The 24285-nt window shown below is 48.7% G+C and overlaps 6 protein-coding genes across 6 annotated transcripts; all 6 read right to left on the minus strand.

Annotated features, from left to right (window-relative positions):
• Window positions 1-736: 736 nt before the first annotated feature.
• F4817DRAFT_279292 (uncharacterized protein) lies at window positions 737-1449 on the minus strand. The gene has a single exon (XM_049299524.1). The coding sequence runs from the start codon at window positions 1366-1368 to the stop codon at window positions 907-909; it is 462 nt and encodes a 153-aa protein (XP_049161846.1). The 5' UTR covers window positions 1369-1449; the 3' UTR covers window positions 737-906.
• Window positions 1450-1796: 347 nt separating this feature from the next.
• Window positions 1797-9638, minus strand: F4817DRAFT_328309 (polyketide synthase). Its single transcript, XM_049302137.1, has 4 exons — window positions 9026-9638; window positions 8489-8861; window positions 8140-8431; window positions 1797-8087 (listed from the first exon to the last, which is right to left on the minus strand). Exons 1-4 carry the CDS (start codon window positions 9171-9173, stop codon window positions 2187-2189), a joined length of 6714 nt encoding a protein of 2237 aa, XP_049161847.1. The 5' UTR covers window positions 9174-9638; the 3' UTR covers window positions 1797-2186.
• Window positions 9639-12681: 3043 nt separating this feature from the next.
• On the minus strand, window positions 12682-14870 carry F4817DRAFT_328320 (Cupredoxin). The gene has a single exon (XM_049302138.1). The coding sequence runs from the start codon at window positions 14509-14511 to the stop codon at window positions 13357-13359; it is 1155 nt and encodes a 384-aa protein (XP_049161848.1). The 5' UTR covers window positions 14512-14870; the 3' UTR covers window positions 12682-13356.
• F4817DRAFT_279338 (Cupredoxin) lies at window positions 14671-15425 on the minus strand. The gene has a single exon (XM_049299525.1). The coding sequence runs from the start codon at window positions 15206-15208 to the stop codon at window positions 14831-14833; it is 378 nt and encodes a 125-aa protein (XP_049161849.1). The 5' UTR covers window positions 15209-15425; the 3' UTR covers window positions 14671-14830.
• Window positions 15426-16213: 788 nt separating this feature from the next.
• On the minus strand, window positions 16214-18498 carry F4817DRAFT_328332 (glycoside hydrolase family 35 protein). The gene has a single exon (XM_049302139.1). The coding sequence runs from the start codon at window positions 18329-18331 to the stop codon at window positions 16391-16393; it is 1941 nt and encodes a 646-aa protein (XP_049161850.1). The 5' UTR covers window positions 18332-18498; the 3' UTR covers window positions 16214-16390.
• Window positions 18499-22490, minus strand: F4817DRAFT_328334 (Oxysterol-binding protein-domain-containing protein). Its single transcript, XM_049302140.1, has 4 exons — window positions 22279-22490; window positions 22006-22193; window positions 21851-21927; window positions 18499-21782 (listed from the first exon to the last, which is right to left on the minus strand). The coding sequence occupies exons 2-4, from the start codon at window positions 22039-22041 to the stop codon at window positions 18944-18946; spliced, it is 2952 nt and encodes a 983-aa protein (XP_049161851.1). The 5' UTR covers window positions 22042-22193; window positions 22279-22490; the 3' UTR covers window positions 18499-18943.
• Window positions 22491-24285: the final 1795 nt, after the last annotated feature.

Below are 24285 nucleotides of genomic sequence, written 5' to 3' on the forward strand. Positions count from 1 at the left end.
CTGCTGCTCGACGTCCCACGCGTGGGGCGGGACTAGAGATTTATGAAAAGAAATAAAAGAAATAAAAAATAAAAAATAAAACCCTTTGTACCTAGTTATTCAAACCTTTGGCCCTGAAAGCAGGCAGGCGAGCAAAGTACCTCTCTGCCATGCATGCGCGAGCGGCATCGAAACGTGGTGTTTCTCCTCCGCGCATGGCGCCCGCTGCTGTGCCACCCCAGCGTCTTCTTGTCTTCTCTTGCGTGTGGCCTGAGCTACGTCGGATCGCCTCGTCTCTGGCGGGGGGAAGGGGGGGGAAGTGGGTTGGTTAGTTAGTTGCCTGTTAGTAGGAGGAGGGCGGCAACGATGCGGAGGATGATAGAGATAGCCTGCCGTGCTACTGGAAGTTGAAACTTCTCTTTTTTTTTGTTTTTGTTATCTCCACGACGGATCAAGAGTGCTGAGCGGTTGGTGAAGAGCACGAAGCGCGAAACGCGGCATAATCTTTTTTATTTCCTGGCGTCGTAAGGGGGCCCCCTATTCGGCCCATTGTTCGAGGCTGCAGATGCTTGACGTATGTGGGCGAGTCGACTGGATTGTCACTTTGCCTCCTTCCACTCAACGTTGAGGATGGCGGACGGAAGGATTTGGTCTAGATCGTAGAGCACGCTGGTTTTGTAGAAGTGGCATATATAAGCGAACAGAACAGTTACAGGTCATATCTAGCCTGCAGTCCTGACTTTCTCCTACTCCCCCCTTTCTCTCTCTTCTTTTTTTCCCTCCTCGTAGTCGATCATATAGTCAGGTTGCACACCCATACTGGCTATCTGCCCTGCGTTACGGGTACCCGAAGGGGATCCCAAGTCCAGCATGGATTAGGGTCGACGCCGTGCATCCCATCCCATGACATGACCCTCGTTGGGCTCGTCAATATGCGGCCGTCCGATATGCCGTGCGCTTTGTGTTATAGATATGTCTGCGACAACGATAGGCTCTGCGATCATGGGACGCAGCGCCACGACTGTCGCAGTTGAGAAGGTTCTCTGATCGAGAAAAGAAGAAAACAAAGAAAAAAAAGAAAAAAAAAACCGGGAATAATCGATTTAACCGGAGGCGAAGCGAGGCGAGGTGCGATGGGAAACCGGAGGTGATGGATAGAGGTAGCCATGCGAGGCTTCTAGAAGATGACGCCCCCCCGACGCCGGGAATATCGAAGGCTCGGCGTACAGCGATTCGCCGTGCGCTTTGACATGAATCCGGCTGTGAGGGAGAGGACGGTCGGATTACTAAGTTCGGAAAGATATCCGTGGACGACGTTTGACTAGCTGCGCATTTTTGTGTGTGCTCTCTTCTGCTGGAGGTGATCGTGAAGGGTTGGTTCAGTGTCATTGGAATCGTGTAATGTTTCTCATGAGCCTCAATATACTAATTGAAGCGCAACTCTTACAACGTCTTACAGTCTTACAAGTATTGGCCTCAATCATGTTACAAACTGCAGTATAGACGGAAGCTTTTATTCATACCTAAGGTAAGGAGTGGGTAAGGTAAGAACCCTCCCCCCGCAAGATTGAAAAGGTCGTGGGCAAGAGAGAGTTTGACGCTTTGGTTACCGCATAACGTCGTCGCTAATGTGGTGATGCTGAAGAGTTGACAAGACAGAGAGAATGCGTTGAAAAGTGAAACAAAGCACAATAGGTGAGACTTGTCTTATGCCAAATCGAATGATTTTGATCTCAAGTGTCGAACGATACCAATGCAGTGAGACTGTTACAATTGAAGCACAATTCAAGAAGTCATCAGTATGAAACAAGTCGGAATCAAAGAGCGTAAAGAATCTATATATAAAGCTTCTTTAAATGCCAGGACTGCTGTGCTAGAATCCTCGTCTAAAGAGGGGCTAATTGAATACATCGTGGTAGGCCAGTAGTAGTATGTATCAACGATCCACGCCTGCGACAAAACTTCTATGAATAGGTCCTGATCTTCATTCCTCACACCCGAATACTCGCAGCGCCGACTTCCTATAGTGATTCCATACCGAACGAGCCGACGATATTATAAGCCCGAATCGTCCCAAGCCCGTACCAAACATGAAGAAGAAAAGAAAGTGAGCGTAGCCCTCCGGGATAACATATATACACTGTCAAGGTTATGGTCTTACACGCATAGGAGACAATAGTGAAAGAGATATGTCAAGCCTGTTCGCTCTAACGGTGGATGCCTTCCTTCATGAAGCTGCCGAGCTGCTTCGCGAGGTCGCCGTGCATCATCGAGAAGTGGTTCCCGGGCATGTGATAGAACTTAGTTTTCTCAATGTCGAGGTACTCGTCCCACCGGTTAGGACCGAAGTCCGTTCGGTTGTCAAGTAGGAAGAGAGCGTGACCGGTGGGATACGGATCCGGACGCGGGTCGGTAGGGAGATGGCAGACGCCGTCTTCGCACCAGATAGCGGTCACCTTGGGGCACTTGTCCTTGGGAATAGGCTCTGCCGTGTAGTTGGACAAAGCCGTGACAGAGGCAGCGAAATGTGGCAAAAGCCACTCGGGGATCTTCTTAGCTTCCGGGCTGTCGCCCTCGCCAAGGAGGCCGATTGAGGCGAACCAAGCGTGAAGACCGGAAGGCAGAGGCTCGATGGTGATAGGGCAAGGCGAGTCGATGAGAATCAGGTGAGATACTTCATCGCCAGCCTTGGTCAACTGGTTCACGATCTCGTAGGCAATCACACCGCCAGCGGACCAACCAGAAACGGCGTAAGGTCCCTGTGGTTGACGACGCTTCATCTCCTCGATGAACTTGGTCGCCATCCCGTAGACTCCGCACTTGTACTCCTCAGGAGTCCTCATGAAGGGCGAAAACATACCCCAAACAGCGATATCTTCACCAAGCTCCGAGATTTCGGTGTAGGATGTGGCGCTACCACTGCCGTCGGGAATTATGAACAACTGCCTAGTAGCCGTTCGGTGGTTACCTTGAAGTAAGACGGACGTGGCCTTTCGGTGAGGGTAAGCATCATTGACCAATACAGACTTTGTTACCGCAGTGTCAGCTTTGGTTGCAGCCTTAGACTCAGTCTTGACCTTCGCAGTTTTCGGTGCAGCAGGCTTCGGGGCAGGTGCTGCACGCTTGGGCTTGTCCTCAATTCCAAGCGTTCGCTCAATATCCTTCAGAGAAGGATTGTGGCCCAGGAGGTCAGACGGAATGTTGAGGCCGGTCTTCTCACGAAGTATACCCAAGATGGACAAGCTCATGAGAGAGTCCATACCAAGCGCAGCCAAGTCAGGAGCAGCGACAATCTCTTCGACTTCGACACCCATCTCGGCACAGATAGTCTCCCGCACGATCTGCTGAAGCTCACTGGTGTTCCCAGAACCACCAGATGTAGCATCACCCTTTACTGAGCCCTTGTCACTCTCGCCGGGAGTAGTGACTTCAGAGTCCGACTCGATATCATCGTCGCTGTCGGAGGTACCGCTTGAGCCGCTCGACTCGGAAACAACAATTGTCGTGGAAGATTCGAATTGGGAGAGGAACTTCTTAAAAGCACCAATAGTGCTGTGCTCATTGAAGGCATGTGAGTCAATGTTCAATTCAAGATCCTCACGGAGGCGGCCACTGATAGTGAGACCCATCAATGAGTCAACACCAAGGTCAGAGAAAGCGATGTTGTCCGCCAGCTCATCATGACTAACACCAGTTTCCTTAGAGATAATGTCAATGACTTGAGACGTAACGGAGGTCTGGGCGAGCTTTTTGTTCACGGCTGGTAAGTTAGAAGTAGTAACCTGCTTCTTCTCCTTGACAGGAGCCTTGGCGGCCGCAGGCTTAGGAGCGGGTGCTGCGCGGGAAGAAGCAGCAGCGGCAGCGCCTTGGGGAGGCAGGACAAGGTTGAGAACCTTGCGGGGAATAGCCTGGAAGCGGATGTCACCGCCGACACCGATGAGCTTATCGCCATCGAATATGTAAGCATCACCAGCCATCATCTTCGTGCCCTTAACATTTTGCATGCGGATATAGCTCTGGTAGGTCTTAGAACCATCCAGACGCTCAGCAAACCGGATGCTGCCCCAGCCGTGAGAAATGTAGACCTGCTCCCGGGAGTCAACGGCATCAGTACCGTTGACAATGAAGCCAGAAATGTGGCAAACAGAGTCAATCCAGTATGGCGGAGTGTGGAAAGTTCCGTATTCAGGCCCTGCTTGGAAAACGATTTTAGCAGTCGCCTCGCAAGTCTCGCTGTCCAAGATGACGGATTCCATGCCTCGGTATTGCTGGTCGTAGTCGACCAAGGCTGAGAATAGTTTGTAGGCAATACCGCGCCCGACCTTTGAAGCATCACCGCGCTGCTCAGCAGCCTTAAGCGCGTCGATGCGTGCCTTGATCAAGTAACTAACACGTTCAAACTCATCCAGCCACTGCTGGTTATCCCCGAAGAAGACTTTGCAGACAGCATGCTCAGTCTTCTTAGCTCCCTCACCAGTCGTAAATGAGATGTCAGCCACATTCTCGGCCGCGTTAATCTTGACATGCATGCGCAGGATTTGACTTTCCAACTTGCCATTAAAAATGAGGGTCTTGGGCACTTCCATGTTGGCGACATTCATACCAATATCCTTAGTGTCAGGTCGTAGAAGCTTGTAGCCGTACTCGCAAATAGTCAAAGCCATATCCCCATAAAGGGTTGATGGCGTAAGGGTAGTACCATTAACACGATGACCCTCACAGATCTTTCGCATGTTCTTCTCCACCAAGTCCGATTCAGTCTCGAGGATAGCAATGTCGCCGTTAACTTCCTCCTTAGTGACCTTCTGGACGGTAGTTGTCGATAGCTTCGGCTTGCTGGGCTCGAGGGCCTTAGGAGCAGCCAAGGCACCTCGGTTCTTGGTGAGAGACCAATCGCCGGTGTACTGCAGCCAGTAATTTTTTAGGTCGAAGGAATAGGTTGGTAGGTCGAGTAGGCGAACTGAATTATCGAAATCTCTGTGATATTCGTTCCAGTCAATGTTCAAACCTGCCGAATGAAGCGTAGTTAAGGTTGAGCTAAGAGTCTTGTATGTAGCTTCATTGCGACGCAATGATGGTACAGCAATTGTGCTTGCACCAAATGCAGCCTTAACCATATTAGCACAGACAGGGTGCGGGCCGACCTCAATCCAAACGGTCTTCTCATCGATAACACCCGATTGTTGAGCAGAGACGAGGCCGCCGAGGAAGTTAACAGCCTCCCGAGCATGATCACGAAGGTAAGCTGGGTTAATAGGCTCACCATCGAGAAGCTTTCCGTGGAGAGGGGAAATAACTGGAATTTTGGGCTGCTCGAAATTAACTGAACGGGCCAACTTCTCAAAGTCATCCAAAATCGGCTCCACCTGAGCCGAATGGAACGCAAAGGGTACCTTGAGCTGAGTGCACTTGAACCCGGCGCCACCAAGCTGTTCCGCGATCTCAGCCACCTCAGAAGACGTTCCGCTGAGGACGGTTTCCCTAGGACCATTGATGCAAGCGATGTTAGTCGATGATGCACGGTCACCAAGTGCCTCCGTAACAGTTTCGACGGAGCCTTGGACAGCCAACATTGCGTGAGTACCTGCTGTGCATTTTTCAACAAGGAGTTGAGCACGAGCACCAACGAGATAGATGGTATCACTGGCGGACAAAACGCCTGCGACGTGGAGGGCGGCGTACTCGCCCAAGCTGTGACCAAGGACAGCACTAGGGTGAATGTCCCAGGAAGCCCAAAGCTTAGCCAGAGCCATCTCGAAAGAAGCTAGGCCGAGTTGGACGACAACAGGGGAGATCTTTTGAACCTCGGATTCGCTACCATCTATAAGAGGGAGGAATGATGGGAAGCCATGGATGCGAGCGAGTTGGTCATATTCGTTGATAGCTCGGCGGAAGATAGAGTAGTGTGCATAGAGATCCCTTCCGAGGCCAGCATAGTGAGAACCTTGACCAGTAAACAAGAATGCTACCTTAGGTTGCTCTGGAGATACAGGTACGAAGTTGTACTTGAGGCGCTCCTTGATCGCTTCTTGGGCCTCAACCAAACTAGTGGCAGTTACGTTCATGCGCCAGTAGTGCTGAATCTTTCGAGCAGTCGTAGTATATGCCACGTGCGAGACAGAAGTAGAGGGGTTCTCCTCCATCCATTGAACTAGCTTTTCGGCGTTTCGGATCATAGCGGCCTTCGACTTGGCAGTGACAGTAATTACATGATGGCTGCGAGGGTCTACGGTAGCCGTCTTGTAGCGGGGTCCGTCCTCGAGCAATAGACCGGTGTTGCCACCCGCTGCGCTAAAGTTGTTAACAAAAACGCGCCTGGGTTTTCCATCCTTCCTTACGAAGGGTGTCTTGTGGAAAGCAATGTTTACGCCGCGTTCGCCAAGGTCCGATGGGAAAGTCTTGTTAATCTCCTTTTTGATTCCGATGTGAGGCGGGATCGCATTCTTTTTCAGCATCATCAAGACCTTGATCAGAGCGGTGACGCCGGAGGCGGCTTCACCGTGGCCGATATTGGCTTTCACAGCACCGAGATATAGAGGCCTGTCCACAGTTCTGTGCCGGTTAGCGGGAGCAAAAACATCTGTGACAGATACCATTTCTGTGCCATCGCCAGCCTGAGTTCCGGTACCGTGCATTTCAACGTAGTCAACATCATGCGGATCCACGCCAGCTTCATCTAGAATAGACGAGGATAGGATAGACTGTGTCGGGCCATGGGGATGCGTTATCGAGATGGCATCCGCAGAATGATTTGTTTGCGCTCCCAAGATGACAGCAAGAATATTGTCCTTATCCGACAACGCATCGTCAAGTCGCTTGACGATTACCGACGCACAACCGTCTGCTCGACAATAGCCATCGGCATCATTGTCGAATGTGTTGCAATTGTGTTCCTTGCTTAAGAACTGTCCCCGAGAGAGACCAGAGAAAATATCAGAGTTCGTCATACAGGAGAGACCGCCAACAATGGCAGTGTCGCATTCCTTGGCCCTTAAGGAAGTGCAGGCGACTTGGAGTGCGGCGGCACTGGATGAACACGCCGTGTCGATGTTTAAACTAGGGCCACTAAAGCCGAAATGGTAGTTAATCCTACCAGGTCCAAAAGCACGGACACCGCCTGTGATATAGTATGTATCGACTTCCTGGGCGGCATTGATCTCACGCCAGTCATCTGATGTTTGGCCGTAGAAGGTACCAATACGGTCTAGTCTCGTGGAAGGTGTCCGGTTCGGCACGTAACCAGACATCTCGAGAGCCTCGTATGCGGTTGTCAGGGCCATGCGCTGCATTGGGTCTGTTTGCAGGGCCTCCCGGGGCGACATGTTGAAGAACCGCGGGTCAAAGAGACCCGGGTTTTCAATCCAGTTCCCGTAAGGGGTGTGACTGGTATTTATTGCTTTCCCGGTAGGGTCATAGTGAGTTTCGACCGGGAACCGATCAGCTGGGACGACGCGATGAGCATCTATGCCCTTCTCAAGGAGCTCCCATAAGGCTTCATGACTAGCCGAATCCGGGAAGCGACCGGCCATACCGACGATCGCTAATTTACAGTTGCCCGTAGATCCGTGGTTACCAATTGAGGTCACCGTAGTCTCGCGAGAAACTTGAGGAGGCGGTCGAAGCACGACCTCTGATTTCGTCTGCGACCTCAGGACATTGGCTAGCGTGCTTGCAGCCTGAGTCGGACCATATGGAATCACCAGAATTCGAGATCCCTTAAACCCCCGGGCCTCATTGGCGTTTCCACTTAAAGCCTTGTGGAATAGTAAGGGTTCGTTCAATATCTCGTGAACCACGGCTATGAGAAGAGCTTTAGTATCTGTTTCAGGGAATGGCTCCCCAGTCACGGTGGACATGACAACACTTTGGGGTTTGGATCCAGCGAGTGCTGCGGTGACAGCTTCGTCATCGAGTCGAAGCATCTCCTTGATATCTACTAGCCCATGTAAATGTTTCGCATGGTACGGGCCATAAACTGGTATAGCTGTTGGCCTCGACTCAAATAAATCTTTGCTGAATAAAGACCTCAAAGTTGCTGGCGGACCAGATACCGCAATGTTATTCGCGGATACGGCGCTAACATAGGCTTGCGCGGCTTGAGAGATTCCCTTGAAGACGATTAGATTTAATGAAGTGTAGCAAATATCGAGAGAGTCTTACCTCCGATCTATGAAACTCCGCGAGTATGGACTTTGCCTCCGCTTCTTTGGCGGCAGGCAACACATAAGTCCAGCTTTCTGACTCTTCCGTAGAGGGGTTAAGCCTCTCTGCTAACGACGCTACGTGGGATCCTGTCCTGAATGCCAACAGGACGACTTGAACAGCGATTGGGAGGAGCGTTGAAAGCGAATAGCTCGACGCAATAGCGGTTGCCGCAAACAGCCCCGTGCAGAGCCCGGAGAGTTTGGTGTGTCTGTGGTCGGTTACATCTTCGTGCTCCTTTTCGGAGCGACTATTCAATAGCGTTAGTAAAAACTCGTAGCTAACAAGAACTCGCTAGTTGCCATACTCGATGTAGTGCGCCAGTTGGGCTATGCATAATAAAGCAGAGTCTATGCCGGGGAACTTCAACCTCTGCTGGCGGTATCTTTCGTTGAGCTGCTGTAGTGTTCTGAACACCGGAATCCGTCGGCGGCCCTCCCGGGGTAGACGGTCCACCTCGTCCCTTAGAGCATCGCCGGCTAATCGGAGGAATTCTTTCGATAGGACGCTCGGGTTTCCTCGTCTATAAAATTCGGCCAGGAAGCCGTGTGTGTCGAGGGACTGGTCCCCGAAGAGTAGAAAAGCCATCTGGTCCGCCATCGTGTCTGTGATGGGTGAGGCTAGTGTTGTTTGTTGGTTAAGATATTCCAAGCCGAGGGCGGCGGTCGAGGTGTCTTTCACTTATATATATCAGATCAACACAGCACCACTTGGATAAAGCTAGCCTGAACTAAATATAACACCAGGACAGTGCCTAGTCCCATGTGTGATATCTACCACAACACCCCAGGTGTTACGACTGGAGACTAAGAAGGGGGGGTGCATAGGGAAACTGTGGACTCACACCCTGGTCTTCTTACAATACCTCCAAGCAGTCCGGCGTCATTCGATTTCTCGGTGACCGAAGATTCATGGGAGATAAGCATTATATTTCCATTTCGGGAGGGAGTAATTGGGTGAGGGCTGCTACCCAGCTTAAGTGGATATTCCATGTCTTGTCCGAAGGTACGGGTCGCGGTAGGAAGCAAAGCGCGTCAATCTCGACCTTTATTTTGGGCTGAATGGTTCCAGAACCGACAATATATTCTCAACTCCTAGAAGCTGCATGCCTGGTAGGTAGGTAACCTCACTGCGGACCCGTATTGATCGGGGAGGTATGGTTTCTCCTGCCCTGACTAACTTGGAGCTCCCTGATGTGCGCTACTAAGAAACCCTAGAGAATCTGACACAATAGGTATAGCTTCTTCGAAACTATGGGCGGCAAGGCTTGTGTATTCTTTTCTCCCGGCTTTCCAATGAATTACTGTTAATCTTACTTGGGCGCCAGACGGTGGGTCGCTCGTTGCTGGCCGTTGGGGATGTCCGCCGAAAAGTGCAGCACTAGTAAGCTTTTGATGCACGTCAGGACGGAAGAGAATGAGAAAACTGTGCTATATCAGCCGTATTCAGTAAGTCCCCGCCACGAAAATAAGAAAAAAACAAATTGAAAACGGAATATTGTAATAGGGCAAAGTGAGACTAAGCCCAGTCAGAATAGGGAGATGATCGTGTCTCACTGAAGAATGGCTTATTGTACTCGCGCCACTGCCGGTTGGTGTAAGTGTAATTGATATTGATATATATGGTAATCGATAATTCTCGCACACCGGATTGAGAACTAGCAACACTGCTTGCTATCTTAATGCTACTGCGTCTCTATAGTATTCTCATTAAGGTGCTAAGTATTAACACAATCGTGCCAACTAGCATCGCACCAAGAGCAACGTAAAAGAGCCGCATCGAGACCTTTCTCGATGAAGTTTAGCTCAAGCTGAACATCTTGAGCATCTTCAGCATCCCATCGTTTGCCTAGAAGCTAGTGTATATACGCCCGCTACCTACTGATGAACAGGTACCGAGTACGACCGAGACTATGGTATGGTTATCCATGTTTTGCGATGACAGGGAGTAGATAATGTGTGCAATGTCTCTCGCCACTGTCTCGGGATTCCAACTCTTAATGGAACTCAAGAGCTCATGATGCTCTGGCATGTGGATGTGCATGTGCATGGGACTCTCTTCAGCCGGCTAGCTGTTGATATTCATTGCTCATAGTTTACTTAGACGGGGACTTGCAGCGGTATGCCGGCACCCACGGACTAAGCTTTGCTGCTTTGGGAAATAGTACAAGGGTACCAGCATGCTAATAGAGAATGCCAGATTTTAAAATTCTAGACCTGGCGTTGTCCGTGATGGCTGGAAAGTATTTGACATGTTGGTTGCATCGTTTGTAAAGTTGAAGTGGGAAGAATGAGTAAAATCCAAGTCACGTCTTTTGCACTTAACGATATACACAGGTAGGTACCTCCTAACGTACCTAACTAGAGTCCCGATTTGTTACCTTTTCCGATTACTTGCATATTAATAACAAAATATCGCGTTTAAGTGGATACTCAAAGTCTCTTATGAGAACTATTCAGTTCGCCATTTTTGCATTCTTATTAATTCTTCGTACGAAGGAATACATTTCTCATTTAACTCGCTGGTCAAGGTTCTATCCAGCATAAAATGAAGCGTATTGCTACAGTTTTCCTTGTACTCGGCAACTAGGTTATTATAAGTATCTTACATCTAATGCAAATCACGCGTTTGATTCACTCATCTGTGAGACATCTTCGTATAAACATGAGAATTTGTAAAATTGAATTAAAAGTTTTATGCTAGGTAAGTACCTGAGTACTTACCCCTGGCTAACATTGCCTAAGGGAAAGACTTTACTCCAGCCCTTAAAGACCCATGTAAGAAGGTACATACATAAGGTACCATCACATACCTAACGCCACGTGGGATAGGGTATCAAAGTACTTTTTACATCTTCATTTAATCCATCCTTTTGTTTTTCCGCAAGTCGTCAATTATCTTTCTACACCCCGTAATCCTTTCTAAAGTCCCCTTTAAAACCGCTGACTCGTAACGCGAATCCTCGTAAAAATCGCATTTCTATGCCATCTCATTGTCTATCTTGATAAATTATACCCTAGAATGTACCGTGATGCGCGTCAATCCGGACTTTAGGGTAGTAGTCTAAGCATCTTTTTGTTCCTCAAGGATTTATAGCTAGCAACCTCCTTCGTTATCAAAAATGTCAGCTTAGATATCGTCATCGAGGTCAACTACATTATTCCATTCATCCGGAGGCAAACTTTCTTCCGAACTGTTCTCTTACCTATAGGCATACTCACCAACGGGATATGGCAAACATGATTGGAGTTTGAAGCATCGGTCTGGCCACCCACACTCGATGATAGGTACTATCGGACCTCCGGACTGTTATCGTGCAGAATCAAGCCAGATGTGCTGGGCCAAATTTATCATGCAAGCCGATTGCCTAACAGAGCTCTATCATTCAGACCTATGTGATACAGCCCAGCTTGGTACTGTATTATTCTGCTGATACATCATGTAACCCAATGCTTTCTCTCTACTTAGAAAACCGCAACCCGTTAGCCGGGTTCTTTTCAAGGGCTTAAAATGGGCCGACAAGTAGATCAACGTGCATGGAACCACGCGATCAACTATATCGGATATATTCCCAACTACTCAGGTCCAATCTAATGAATCACACATTCTCGCCCTAACTCTATAGAATGACTCGAGGCAATAGATCTCCTAGCCCTCCATCTTTGGCCGTTCAACCCAACCTTTTTGTAATTGGTCCCATTACGATCGAGATTATTAAACCCAAAGGAACTAGGAAGACTTCCGTTGGCATGATCTTGTCGGCAATTATCACTTTAACTTGGTAGATGGCATTATCTATCATTGCATAACAATGCTATATACTACTTCATCTTAGAGAGTATAGGGAAACAGCCCGATAGTTTACATAACTTATCATAACAAGTTAGTAGTTACTACTAAATATTAATACCTACACTAACCTAGGAACTTCTTTTCAGGGGTATAACTTAATCAACGGCAGGTCAAGTAATACAGTCGGTAGACATCCGCAACTTAATCGGATTAAATGCGTATCGTAACACTATCATTCGCCCGTGATCCTACGACTCTAAGAGACGCTATAGGTAGTCTACCTACCCTGATTCCAGTCATGTCTCCAGGATCATTAATAATCCCGCTGATGCACAGGGTTAGGTATTACGCAGAGTTAATCTAACCTCGTATCGGCGTTCTAGATGGCGCCCTCCATCTCCCTCGCCACCTTTATGCCCGCCTCGGACTCGGATCAAGGGAACCCCAGTCTGGGAAATGCTGCTAACATAGGTAGTAGGTAAAAGCTGAACCTCCTATTTCCGTGAGTCCTACCCTAGCCCCCTTTTCTCATGCCGAATTCTGCATCTCGTCTTATGGTGGGCAGGCCAAATAAAATGCTGACGGAAGTTAAGCATAAGCTGAGAAGATATCTTGTGTAACACCACCAGAGCCAGACCGCGCACCTCCACACAGACCCCGAGTACATAGTGTACGTACGCTTCTCCAAGCTAAGATCCTTCCCGTGGGGCTGAAACCACCACGTTGGTTAAAAATCAGGCATAGGGCTGACAACAGTACAGTTCCACCAATCGTAACTGTCGGTTCATAGATATGATTACCAACGCATCCCTTGGCCGTCGGGAATGCTCGAGAGTCTTGTTTATTCCAGAGAACGAGGAGCAATCTCTTAGGACGCGAGCAAAGCCAAGAACGGGACAAACAACGACGCCAGGGGTTATTGCAGTGGTAGGATCCCTTGCTAGATAGCCAGGCAAGGCATAAATGTGACGAATGCCACGTTTGAGTCCGTATACCTATACGACCTTCCTGCTCCGTAGTTCCGATGCCCAGCTCGAAATAGACGAAATCTATCAGCATCGAGAAAGAAGACGATCCGAAGTACCGTGGCGACAGCGATGCTTAGACACGAACTTGGACCCTTTACGTCACTCAAAAACGATCATGATTGTGTTGCCATTTCAAATCAGATTTCACTATGGTATAAGCCTAGACTAACAGGTGAGCTTCGACTAATTTCCCCCGTGCTACAATTATTAACAGTATACCCATTCATAATAAACAAAACATGGAACCCCAGGCACCAACTAGTTCGCGTTTTCTTCGACGTATGACAACGACCTGCTTCAAATTGGCCTTTCAGCTCGACTCGGTATACATGGAACTGCACAGCATATATTAGCACTATTTCTTCGGGTCTAGATCTCGCAATACGTACCCGGTATAAGTTGTAGGAGGCACCGTGACAAACCCATCCGTGTCCGCCCAATCTTCGTTCCCTGCCGCATTTCCCGTGGTAGGGATGCCCATGGCATCGCAGGCGTCGAGGTGGTCCTGCGGGATCGTATAATCGCGGAGCTTGTCGGGAGCCTCGATGAGAGTGATGCTCAGGCCCATCTCGACATGCCACTCAACGTGGCAGTGGAACAAGAAGACCCCGGGGTTGTCGGCCTTGATGCGGAACACTGCATACGACTTGGGGTTGATAGCCACCGTGTCTCGCCGGGGTGGTATGTCGTTGATGGCAACGTCAGCGCTCCAGTTCCCCGTCTGACTCTCGGGGCGCGCGAGGACTTGGAACTGGTGCCCGTGCAGATGAAAGGGGTGAATGGCATCGTTGTTGTTATTTACAATGATTTCTAGGATCTCGCCGTACTCGACTATGAAAGCGTTGACTTGGCCGTATGCAGCAGTCTCTGTGTTATTTTCTCCTAGCGAGGCTGCGGTGTATAAGGCGGGCACCTTCTGTGCGATGTAAGTGGTGTCATTGAAGCAAGCCCTAGGGTAGTCGTTGACGTCGAAGCAGTAGTCAAAGTTCAACACTAACTGCTTGTCAACCGGCTCATAGACGCTCTCGTTATCATGAGGCTGGAAAGTTGTATCGTCGAAAGGCTCGAATTTTTGGACGGTAACTGTCCCGCTCGTATCTTTGTTTGAATCTGTAACCAACATTCCTGTAACATTGAATGGGTATATAATAGGTCTTGGCGGATTCTTCTCTGCGAAGTCTTCGTTCACGTCTAATGCAACCAAATACGGATAATTCCGATCTGCATCTTCGGGAATGGTTATTAGAGCATCGAACCGTTGTGCAGCAGAGATTCGCAGTTGTTGCGCAGTTTGCCTTTGCACGTACGACGCGTCAATCGAAATAACATCCATGTCCAGGGAGTCAAACTGGATGAAGGTAGAGAACATTGCAGACCAATTAATTATTCGGAAACGATATGTTTTTCCAGCCTCAACAGATATATGACCATCACCACCATCATTGACAAGGGTGCTATTTGGAAGCGGTGGCGCAAATTGTGTATTATTGGGGTTGATCATCGCCTCCATCAGTGTTGGCGTCTGGTCCCGGTACCTATGTTATTGATATGTGAGCAACCTGAAGGGGCACTTTACCATTGCATACGTTTGAGCTCACCAGTCAGAAAGGGTGAGGATGACTTCTTCGTCGTAATCATCTTTAAAAGGATCGTCTGGGTCGTGAATAATGAGCGGGCCACGAAAACCGTCAGGATACTGCCCCATGCTATGGGAATGATCTGTCATGCTATTGTCAATATAGGGGGCGGCCCAGCTGTCAAGAGCCTTCCTCTACTTACACCAGTATGTACCAGGAGCATCTGCCTATGTATATTGATTATTAGTCTGATTATCCCCTCCCAATAGTATACTTGCCTTCACTACTTACATAGAACCGGTACTTGACAGAATGATCTGGAGGTAGAGGGCATTGGTTTGTACCAACGGCGCCGTCCATCGAGTTCGTATTTATTTGGTTGATGCCATGGAAATGGAGGCCAGTAGTCTCATTCCCTAGTTTGTTATTCAAGTTAATACTGATGAAATCACCAACATCTGCCTCGATAATCGGGCAGGGCCAATCATCGTTTATCCCTATGACTGGCCTCCCAAATCCATCTGGGCTGGCGAATACCCAAGTTACGTTCCAGTCATATGACACCGTCTTTGCCGATGACCCTGTGACCTGGGCCAGCGCGATGAGCAAAGGAATGCATCCCCTATGCATCGCATTCAATGGGAACTCTATGTTGGCAGGGCGTGAGTCTTCGAGGTACGAAGCTGGGATTATAAACTGAGAAAGAATTTAAGACAACGAAGACTAAAATGCTTGAAGAGCAAATGTGTCGGATACGGGCCTCCATCGTTTCTTTTAATGGTGACCTGACGGCGATATTCGATGGCGAGTTCCTGCTACTTGAAGACGCTCAGACCTCCTTATGCGATGCCACGAGAGCTATCGCGTACATTCGTTGTGATCCAACTTCCGAATAGCTTAAACTTGCGAACTCACGAGAGCCATACTGACGTATACTAGGAGTATTAGGCTGTTTGTGAGGTTAGGTATTTTTCCATAAGGGTGGAAGGGCTGACGTACTGATGTTGAACTTCAGATATACAACTCTTCCGAAGCACCATTATTAGCCCGGATGTCCGTTGCAAATGAAGTTGGCTGTCAATGTTGTTGCCATCGAGGTGTGTATTGCATACACGGAAGAAACGGCTTTTGACATATGTCACTATTTACGCTCGGATCGCGCTATTAGACTCAGTAGACTTATGAGCAGCGTGTTTCAGAGGCCACACTCTGGGGAAACTGAGGTTGTCGGATAACCCAAAAGTATTAGGGGCTAACGTACATGAACACCCAAGGTGGGTGTAAAATACAAATGGCAATGAAGAGTAATTTGAATAGAGGGCGTAAATATCCAGCAGTATCCTTAAAATCAGGTACGTGATGGAATGAAATACGTAGTGTACTCGTACCGATATAATTTATAGCTAGCTGCCTTTCTTTCGAACCCCTTTCCATTTCACATCTTCACGTAGCTAAGCGTAGGCAGAGGTACTGTCAGAACACTTAGACGTTACAATCCTTATACTGACAATGCGACTTAATTATTTTATCCGTGGGGAGATACCGCTTAGCACCTCCACGGGAACTTAATTTTACCCACAGACGTTCATGATGGCGACTATCTTCAACCTAGGACATATCTCACGGGTACAGGAGAAACTCATCCTAACATAGTAGTGATAGCTTCAACTAACTCATATTTCTACGATGATAATAAGTTATCTCAAAACCGACGCCGTAATTGCTAACAAGCAATTAGGCCTTATATGTGACATGAAAAAGATTCTATAAATATACCAACTTAGTTTCGTATTGTAGTAAAACGCTCTAGAATCAGGGGTAGTCAGGATCCGGATAATTCGCCCACCGCCTCCCAGCCGAGCCAAACGCTGTCAAAGACTCCATACTCGGCTCCAACTCGAGGACAACAATCTCATTCTCAGCATCAGATCGAAGGAGTGTTCCCGGGAGGTACAGCGACTGCTGCGGCCCAACGATCCAATACCTCCCAAGGTTGAACCCATTCACCCAGACGTTACCCTTGACGCCGTTGGGTACTTCTAGGAAAGTATCCAACGCCGCTAGATCGGTGTTATTGCCACCGTCTACCTTGAAACTGCCGCGGAAGAACACAGGTGGAGATCCGGTCGTTATCGCGCTGGACCTAGGCTTGTTTTCGGCGGGATGTGCATCGAGAGGTAACGAGTACACGTCCCAGCCACTTACCACCTCAGATCCGATTGTCACGTTGCCTTTGATGCCCTTGTACGGGTCCTCAAGAGCTACGAACGTGCCGGACTCTCGGGACCAGTAGTCAACCCTACCGAGGTTCTCGACTAACAGCTGCAACGTATCGCCTGGATGGAGCGACAAGCTAACCTGTGCCGGTTGACTATACGTACTGTCGATAACACCCTGCCTCGTGCCATTCACATAAACAATAACCCTATCTCTAGCCCGATCTCCAGGCTGCAAGGTCCCTTCAAAACTAGCAGTGACTTGATGCTCGTAGAGGACGAATCCATAGTCCTGACCCAGCTCCTCCATCGTCAGCGGCGAGACGCTCGTCGTCTTATTTCCCAACGTATCGAATAATGGGACTACCGGGGAGAGAGTAATATTTCCAATCTCAAGGAGAGGGATATTCTCCGGCGGCTCGGGAATGCTTCCCTCCGGCACGTACTTCTGGATCGTGTCGCGAAACGTGTAATACATGTCCGTCGTACGACCGCTCTCGTCCAACGGCGACCCGTAGTCGTAGCTCGTGATGAACACCGCCGTATAGTTCTTCCAGATCGCACCATTGCTAAACCCGAAGTTCGTCCCGCCGTGGAACATGTACAAGCTTATCGAGTTATTTGCTCCAAGCACGTAGTCGAGGTCATCCACATACTGTTGGATTTGCGACGGATTCCCGACCGCAGTGTTATGGGGACTTTCCGATCCCCAGAAGTCGGGTCCAGAGGTATAGTACTCCCCGTCGAGCAAAGGGCCGAGCTCAGTAGGATCGCGAACATATCGATCCCGCGCCGCGAACCCTGATCTCGGGTCCCCGTCGATCGCGGCCAGTACGCCCGGGACCTCGCCGCCTTTAAGTGTCCAATCCACTCCGCCATCATTCGTGTAGAGCGGGACTTCGAAGTTCTCGAGAAGAATATCCCTTAGTCCTTGCGTGTAAGTGTGGTCTTCTCCATATGACCCATACTCGTTCTCAACCTGAACCATTAACAAGGGGCCACCCCTTGTTACCTGTAAGTCCTTCAAATCACTCGCAAGACGCTTCAAATAACTTTCCGCAGCCACCATGAACGCCTCGTTGGAAGACCGCACCCGCATCCCCGGAACCTGAGCAAGCCACGCAGGGAATCCTCCCCATTCCCTCTCGCCGCAAATATAAGGCCCAGGTCTAAGCACCACATTCAATCCTTCCTCCTGAGCGACCCGAAAGAACTTAGCAATGTCGTTACTTTCTTCATCCCCGGTCCATTGGCCTTGCCTTGGCTCAAGGAGATTCCAGTATACGTAACTAAAGATAGTATTGAGTCCCATAGCCCTAGCTTTAACTAAGCGGTCGCGCCAGTATGCCGGCGGGATTCGCTGGGGATCCATCTGCCCGCCGATAATGACATACGGCTCGCCATTGAGGAGGAAAGACCGACGATCGTAAGTGAAAGCCGGCGCCGCGGCCGATTGCGTCGTACTCGGCGAGAGATCCGTAGCCCACGCCGGGCTAAGGAAAGCCAGAAGACTCACTATAGGTTTATACCAGCGCATCCTCTACTATACTCGAGAATTGAAGTGCATTCCAACCTTTGCTATCTCGAAGGCATCCTCCCGTGAAAGGCAGATTAACCGGGGTATCATGCTGCCGGCGAGTGAGCGCTCCAGGCCCTTCCCCGCATTGGCTATGAGGGTCTATGGAATATACGAATCCGGGTTTGGTGAAGAGCGTTACATCCACTAGCAACCCCTAGCTATGAAATCCCCGGTTGAAGACCAAATACGACCTCCTACCCTAGCCCCACAACGATTATCACATAGCATAGATTCGTTATCTTAGGTACCTCTTAGTCTTGCTATGAATGATAGGAGTAATAAGACGACGGAATGTAGAATCCAGTAGTTGAGACAGGCTATTCTTAATGCTAGATTAAAACAGAGTATGCGAGTTTGCTTGCTTGTTGAGCAAAGCTGTAGTGTAGATCTAATGTGTACGAAGTCCTTCTATTTGCGCGCCTGACCTGTCCTCTACAACTCCGGACCAACATCTATAACGCGGAACTGCTTGTATGCGGCCAACAATCGTGCCACGCAGCATATTCTCACATGGAACCAAGTCGTCTATTTTGCGAACAAGGCTAAACTTCTGACCAGGCTCTTGTTCGATCAGGCTGGGGCTTCAAATATACGCTCGACGCCCTTCCATTCTCCTTTTGCCCTCTCCTCCCAGTAGCCCTCCTTACCTAGCTTCAACTTCCACAACTCCTCCCCGTCGGGCGCTTCGGGCACCTTGACGAACCACCGCGGCTTATACTCTTCGCCTTTATCTTCTAGATCTCTCCTCCTTGCGCGCTGCGCCTCCTCGAGCGTCACCTTCCACTCTTCAGCATCGTCAAGCTTGCCTTGTTCTGCAAGCCGCTGGTCAGGACGCAATCGGGTGTCTGTAGGTGGTAGCCGACCTTCTTCGACGGGTGTTATTTCGTTAAGCGTGGCACTAAATTCCGGCAGGCCGTAAGTGTTTGGCGCATTGGAAACGAGTTGACCAGCTTTCCAGATCTCCTTGTTAGTTGTTTTGCCACCCTCCACAACGCGAAGTGAGGACGTCCAATTGCCTGCGAGGCCGGTTCCAGTCTGGCTTCCGTCCGCATCGCAAAATTGGACCTCAACGTCTTCGCTCCGGCCGCCGAACATACCCTTCGTTTTGAATTCGATATTAGCTTTTGCTCCTGTAGAATCGTTGCATACGGTCATCGTTCCAACCGGCTCGACGTATTTCTCGCCCATGACGACATTTCTTAAGAACATCGTCGCATTATTCCACGAATATAGCTCATCAGTGCCATCTGGGAGTCGCAAGGCTACGCGAACCCGTCCTTCAGTAGTCAACTCGGCACTCTTGCCCCAGAATTTCTGTGACGGGGCGGGGCTTTGTGTGAGCGACCAGACTGCAGCATCGGCATGCATTGCAACGCGTAACGGACGGTGGGTGACCTTCTCAACGATAAGTCTAAATCCACCGGGAACCTCACTCTCGGTGCGAAGAAGCTCGAAAGTTTCGCCTAGAAGGGGGTTGAATGGTTTACGCATGGCACGCTCCTTTACACGGTTGACGCTGAGATTCGAAATAGCAAAGGCAGTGACGTATACCATGCGGTCCTTTGTAGCTTTCTGCTGCGCGGCTTGGTCAAGAAGCTGGGCATACTCGAGCTGTTCGGCCACACGCTGCAGGGTCGATATAGGCTCGTTGGACGAGACGGGCATGCTAATCGTACTTAAATCTTTACCAACGTTTTTGCGAAAGAATGCGATTAGACTAGGTGGCGGAACAGTAGCTGCGGGGATGGTTTTTCGTCGTTCTACAGCGATGTCGACCGGTAATGGAGCCAGAGATTTGGGTCGTACAGGGAAAAGAGCCGCGGCACCACTAGCTCCTGTATTCCCTTCACTGTCTTCTACGGACGATGTTGAAGATGTGTCATCAATAGTAGCATCGTCAGCCTCGGATTCGTGGGAATCTTCATCGCTCTCACGGCGAGCAATCATCATAACCTGCGCTCGGCTATCCGTTTCGCCTCCCTCAGCATCAAAAAACTCTTCAGTTGACGCTGTGGACTCAAGACTTCTCCTGGACGTCGAAGAAACAGGCATTGGTATTCGCCGTCTCTTGCTATTAGCAAGTACCTTAGTGAACTCTGAGACAACTGAATCCAGGTCATTCAGAAGAGCAGCGCAGTGGTCGTGTGTGTTTTGCTCCGCTTTCTCGCCGTGGCTAGACCCGTTCGGTCTAGCTGTAGCCACCGACCCTGGTGTTGGAACAGCCAAAGCTGACGAGGCTGCTGGTGTCAACGAATCTGGCGGAAGAGGCGAGGAGCTTTGCTTTCTCTTCCAGAATGGGCGCTTGTCCTGTGCTGCTGGAGCAAAGTAGCCATCACCGCTCTCTGAAAGAGCTGCTGGGGAAGCTGGCGATAAGTGTGAGCTTTGAGGGCGTTGCGGTTGTTTCTGTACAGCTATATCTTTGACCAAACGGCGCAGAGCATCTCGCGTACCGACAATACGGCTAACTAATGTCTCAACTTGTTCCCAGTCCCGGTCCTCATCTTGCTGTGAGTTCGGCAGGCTGGCTTGCTTAGGAGTTGCCACGGTAAGCTTTTCGGGAGAAGGTTCCTCGAGCATTGGTTCGAGTCCCCTTGCGATTCTACTTGCCTTTTCTAAGGCGCGTGCCCATTCATTGAATTCCTTAGCATTAGATGCTCTCAGATGCCAAACCTCTGCTCCAGAATCGATATTGATTTCTCTCCGTCGCTCATCTGCGGCAATTGCAGCCAAGCTCAGGGGAATAGCTCCTCTTAATGCAGATGAGTTCCGATTGTGATAATATGACATTGTGCAAGATGAATAGTCCAGGGAAAAAAATCTACGGGCATAACCCTGACCCTTCTTTCTCCGCCTCTTCAGTAGAGTACCCGTGTATGCAGTTGACGATGCCACCCCATCACTGCGTGCACCCATGGACTTGGCCCGTTGACGGCCGGCCGAGTGACTCTGTAAACTCTCAGTAGAGTCGGCTGGGATATCCCCTAGATGCGGGTTTGATTTTCCGAGACTAGTCCTGCTACTACTTGCGTAGGAATTAGCTTGGAGGTTTGGGAGATGGTGTGTTCCTTGCGGCGGTGCACCTGTAGGGTAGGTAAGAAGGACAAAGGTCGCTGTCTTGGATGTTTGTTTTGAGAAGGTATTGTCGAATATTAAGCCGAACATCCCCCCATGACCCTTTAACACATCATATGTTCCCATAGATACTTTGTCGGCCTCGCATTTTCCGTACCATTTCACTGGAATGAACCCCTTACTAGCCAATTGCTCCTGTGCCGTGCTAGAATCTTTCTTCGCAAAGCGACTACCCTTTCCTTGGCCATCAACATGTTCAATATCGGTATTTGAGAAGTCTAGTGTCGAGATAGGGTTTGTTGCGCCGGTGCCGGGGTGTTTAACGATGCCAAAATTACTAGGACACGTTCAAGTCAGGACTATGACGTTATTATGAATGAACAAGGCAAAGGATTATATGCTTACATCGACTTCTTATGCGGCTGGACACTCCATGAAATAGTTTGGCCTTCGTCGACCTTAACCCATCGCACAATGTAGGACTGTTCGGGGAGATGTTAGTTCTCGGGCCTTGCGGGAATCGTCATGTCTCATGTCTCCAGTAATAGGGCCAGGCACACCTTGCTGTGGATTTCCAGTTGCTCTATCCCTGCCATTTTCAAAGTCGCGGACGATCAGTAGTAACCAGCGTACGAATTAGTGTTCAGAAAAGTTGTAGCATTTCCGTCAATTGCCGAGAGAATTCCTGAGCGTAAGGAGAAAGACGATGTGTGTTATTTGTGAGGCAGCAAAGTAGAAATACGTCTGCCTATTTACTCCCCATAAGCTGATGCCACTGCAGTTTGCAGGATAGCTGCATTTAACTCAGCCACAGCAACTTTGGGGCTATGTACCTAAGGTACCTAGGAATCAATGTGTAAGTTCGATGTAAGAAGTTCGATGTTTCACGATTCCTCGTCTTGTGCAAGTTGCTGCTGAATATTGTTTCTGGTGAATTGTTTGGGAAAGAAAGGGGGAATTGGCAATTCAGTTTGTAAAATGCCAAAAGCATCCGTATGAAGTAAAGTATTGGTACGAGCTACGGATAGGCGGACACGACTTAACCATTACCTAGGTACGCTTGCTGGAGACGTACTTGCACGAAGCTATATTCGGCTAGTGCGTTGGCTAATTCAGATGAGTGGGTACATGTACCAGTTTGGAGATTGAGTTGTGGCGTACACTACGTACTACGTCAGTGTTATTAATAACTCATACCCCTTTTTGTTATGTAACTACCTAGGTACCTTGTACCTTAGGTAATCTTCACATGCCCCTTAAATTCAATCCTCAGTATAACATCTGATCAATCTAACATCTAAAATAATGATTCGACTCATAGACAGCACTATGCCAGCCACTTATCAAGATATGAGCTATATTCATCAATAAAAACATTAAAATAAAGTGCCCAGGCCAATACCCCCACTGACCTAAAGTACCTAGGTACCTAACTACTAAGGTGACAAACAACCAATTTAAAGACAGCGAGTTTATCAATACTTCAGCTAATACTTCTAAATCATCTCATCATGTAATTCTTAGAATGGTGACATTGTTGTTGTATTAGTATTACAGAATTAGTATCTATGTAGCTAGGTAGCTATTGTTTATATATGCGTATGCAAGCGGTAACTACCTGAATCAGTGCCTGAGTCACTATAGCTACGGGATCCCCAACCATAAAGCTTGAACTTGAATAGGTACCTTAACTCATTCTAGTTTATATGAATATTGTCCAATGATAAACGGGACGGAAAATTTCAATTTCAATGACCAAAATCTCCATAAGCTACCTTCACCTACTCAGAAACTACCCACCTACCAACTTATCAACTATTTTCTAGACAAGTTAACAATCACGAGCTATAACTGCCATCCTCTAGCTTTAGCAGTACCATCTATACTCGAGTAATATAGTTTTGATAACTATTAACTAAAGATGAAATTACTAGAGTACGTTGTTATTTAATAGCAGTACCTACCTGACTATCACATTATAACAATCAGACTATCATTACCTTGAGATTGCAAACTTGCTGTACGTTTTCATACTGTCACGGTTAATACAAGAGTCACGATATTATCTGGCGGTCCACCAGATAACATCGTGAATTAGAACCTGAATCAGGAACTTCATTCCTTCGAGTATATAAACAGCCAGAACATCCCAATAAGAGAGAGAGGGAATCTTTCCTTTCCATTCTTCTAACCATCCACCACTACACCAACACACCAACACCTTGTTCGCCAGCCTAAACAGCATTCTGAATAACATCCAGTAATTCCTTAGAGGCTCTTGGTACGACGATCTAGCAACACAAGCCGCCATGGAAGGTTGCTACAGAAAAATAGTACAGCGTCAATGCACACTTTGCGGCAAGATAATACCAGAAAAGTCGTACGATGTGCATTCTCCTAACTGTCCTAAGGAAATAGGAAACGGAAGATGCCAGTATCATCCCTGGGATTTACCGATTAATAAAACTACAACTCCCATATCGAGTTGTACTACATGCAGGAGCGCCAAGAAGTGAAACTTCGCGCGGCGGGATGTCATAGGTGCATGGGGAACCCTCTCTGTGCGGCTAGCCGGCACTAACATGAGCACTCTCCACGGGGATACCACCATGCATGACAAGCATTTAGCCAGCGTTCGGAGCTTATGCTTGTCACAGAACGAAGATATGCAAGTATTCTTAGTGGGGGCAGGTGTTTAGGAGACGCAAGATGGGCAGTTATTTCGCGATGATTTTGAGCTTTTATAGTCTTATGGTTACCAGTACCTGGTATAAGCCACAAATAGAGATATCCTAAACCCATATCTTAAGGTGCTGTGCCACTTGTGCAAATGCTGATGA

This window comes from Daldinia loculata, assembly GCF_022478755.1.
Source record: "Daldinia loculata strain CBS 113971 unplaced genomic scaffold F4817scaffold_8, whole genome shotgun sequence".
In the NCBI taxonomy this organism is placed as follows: domain Eukaryota; kingdom Fungi; phylum Ascomycota; class Sordariomycetes; order Xylariales; family Hypoxylaceae; genus Daldinia; species Daldinia loculata.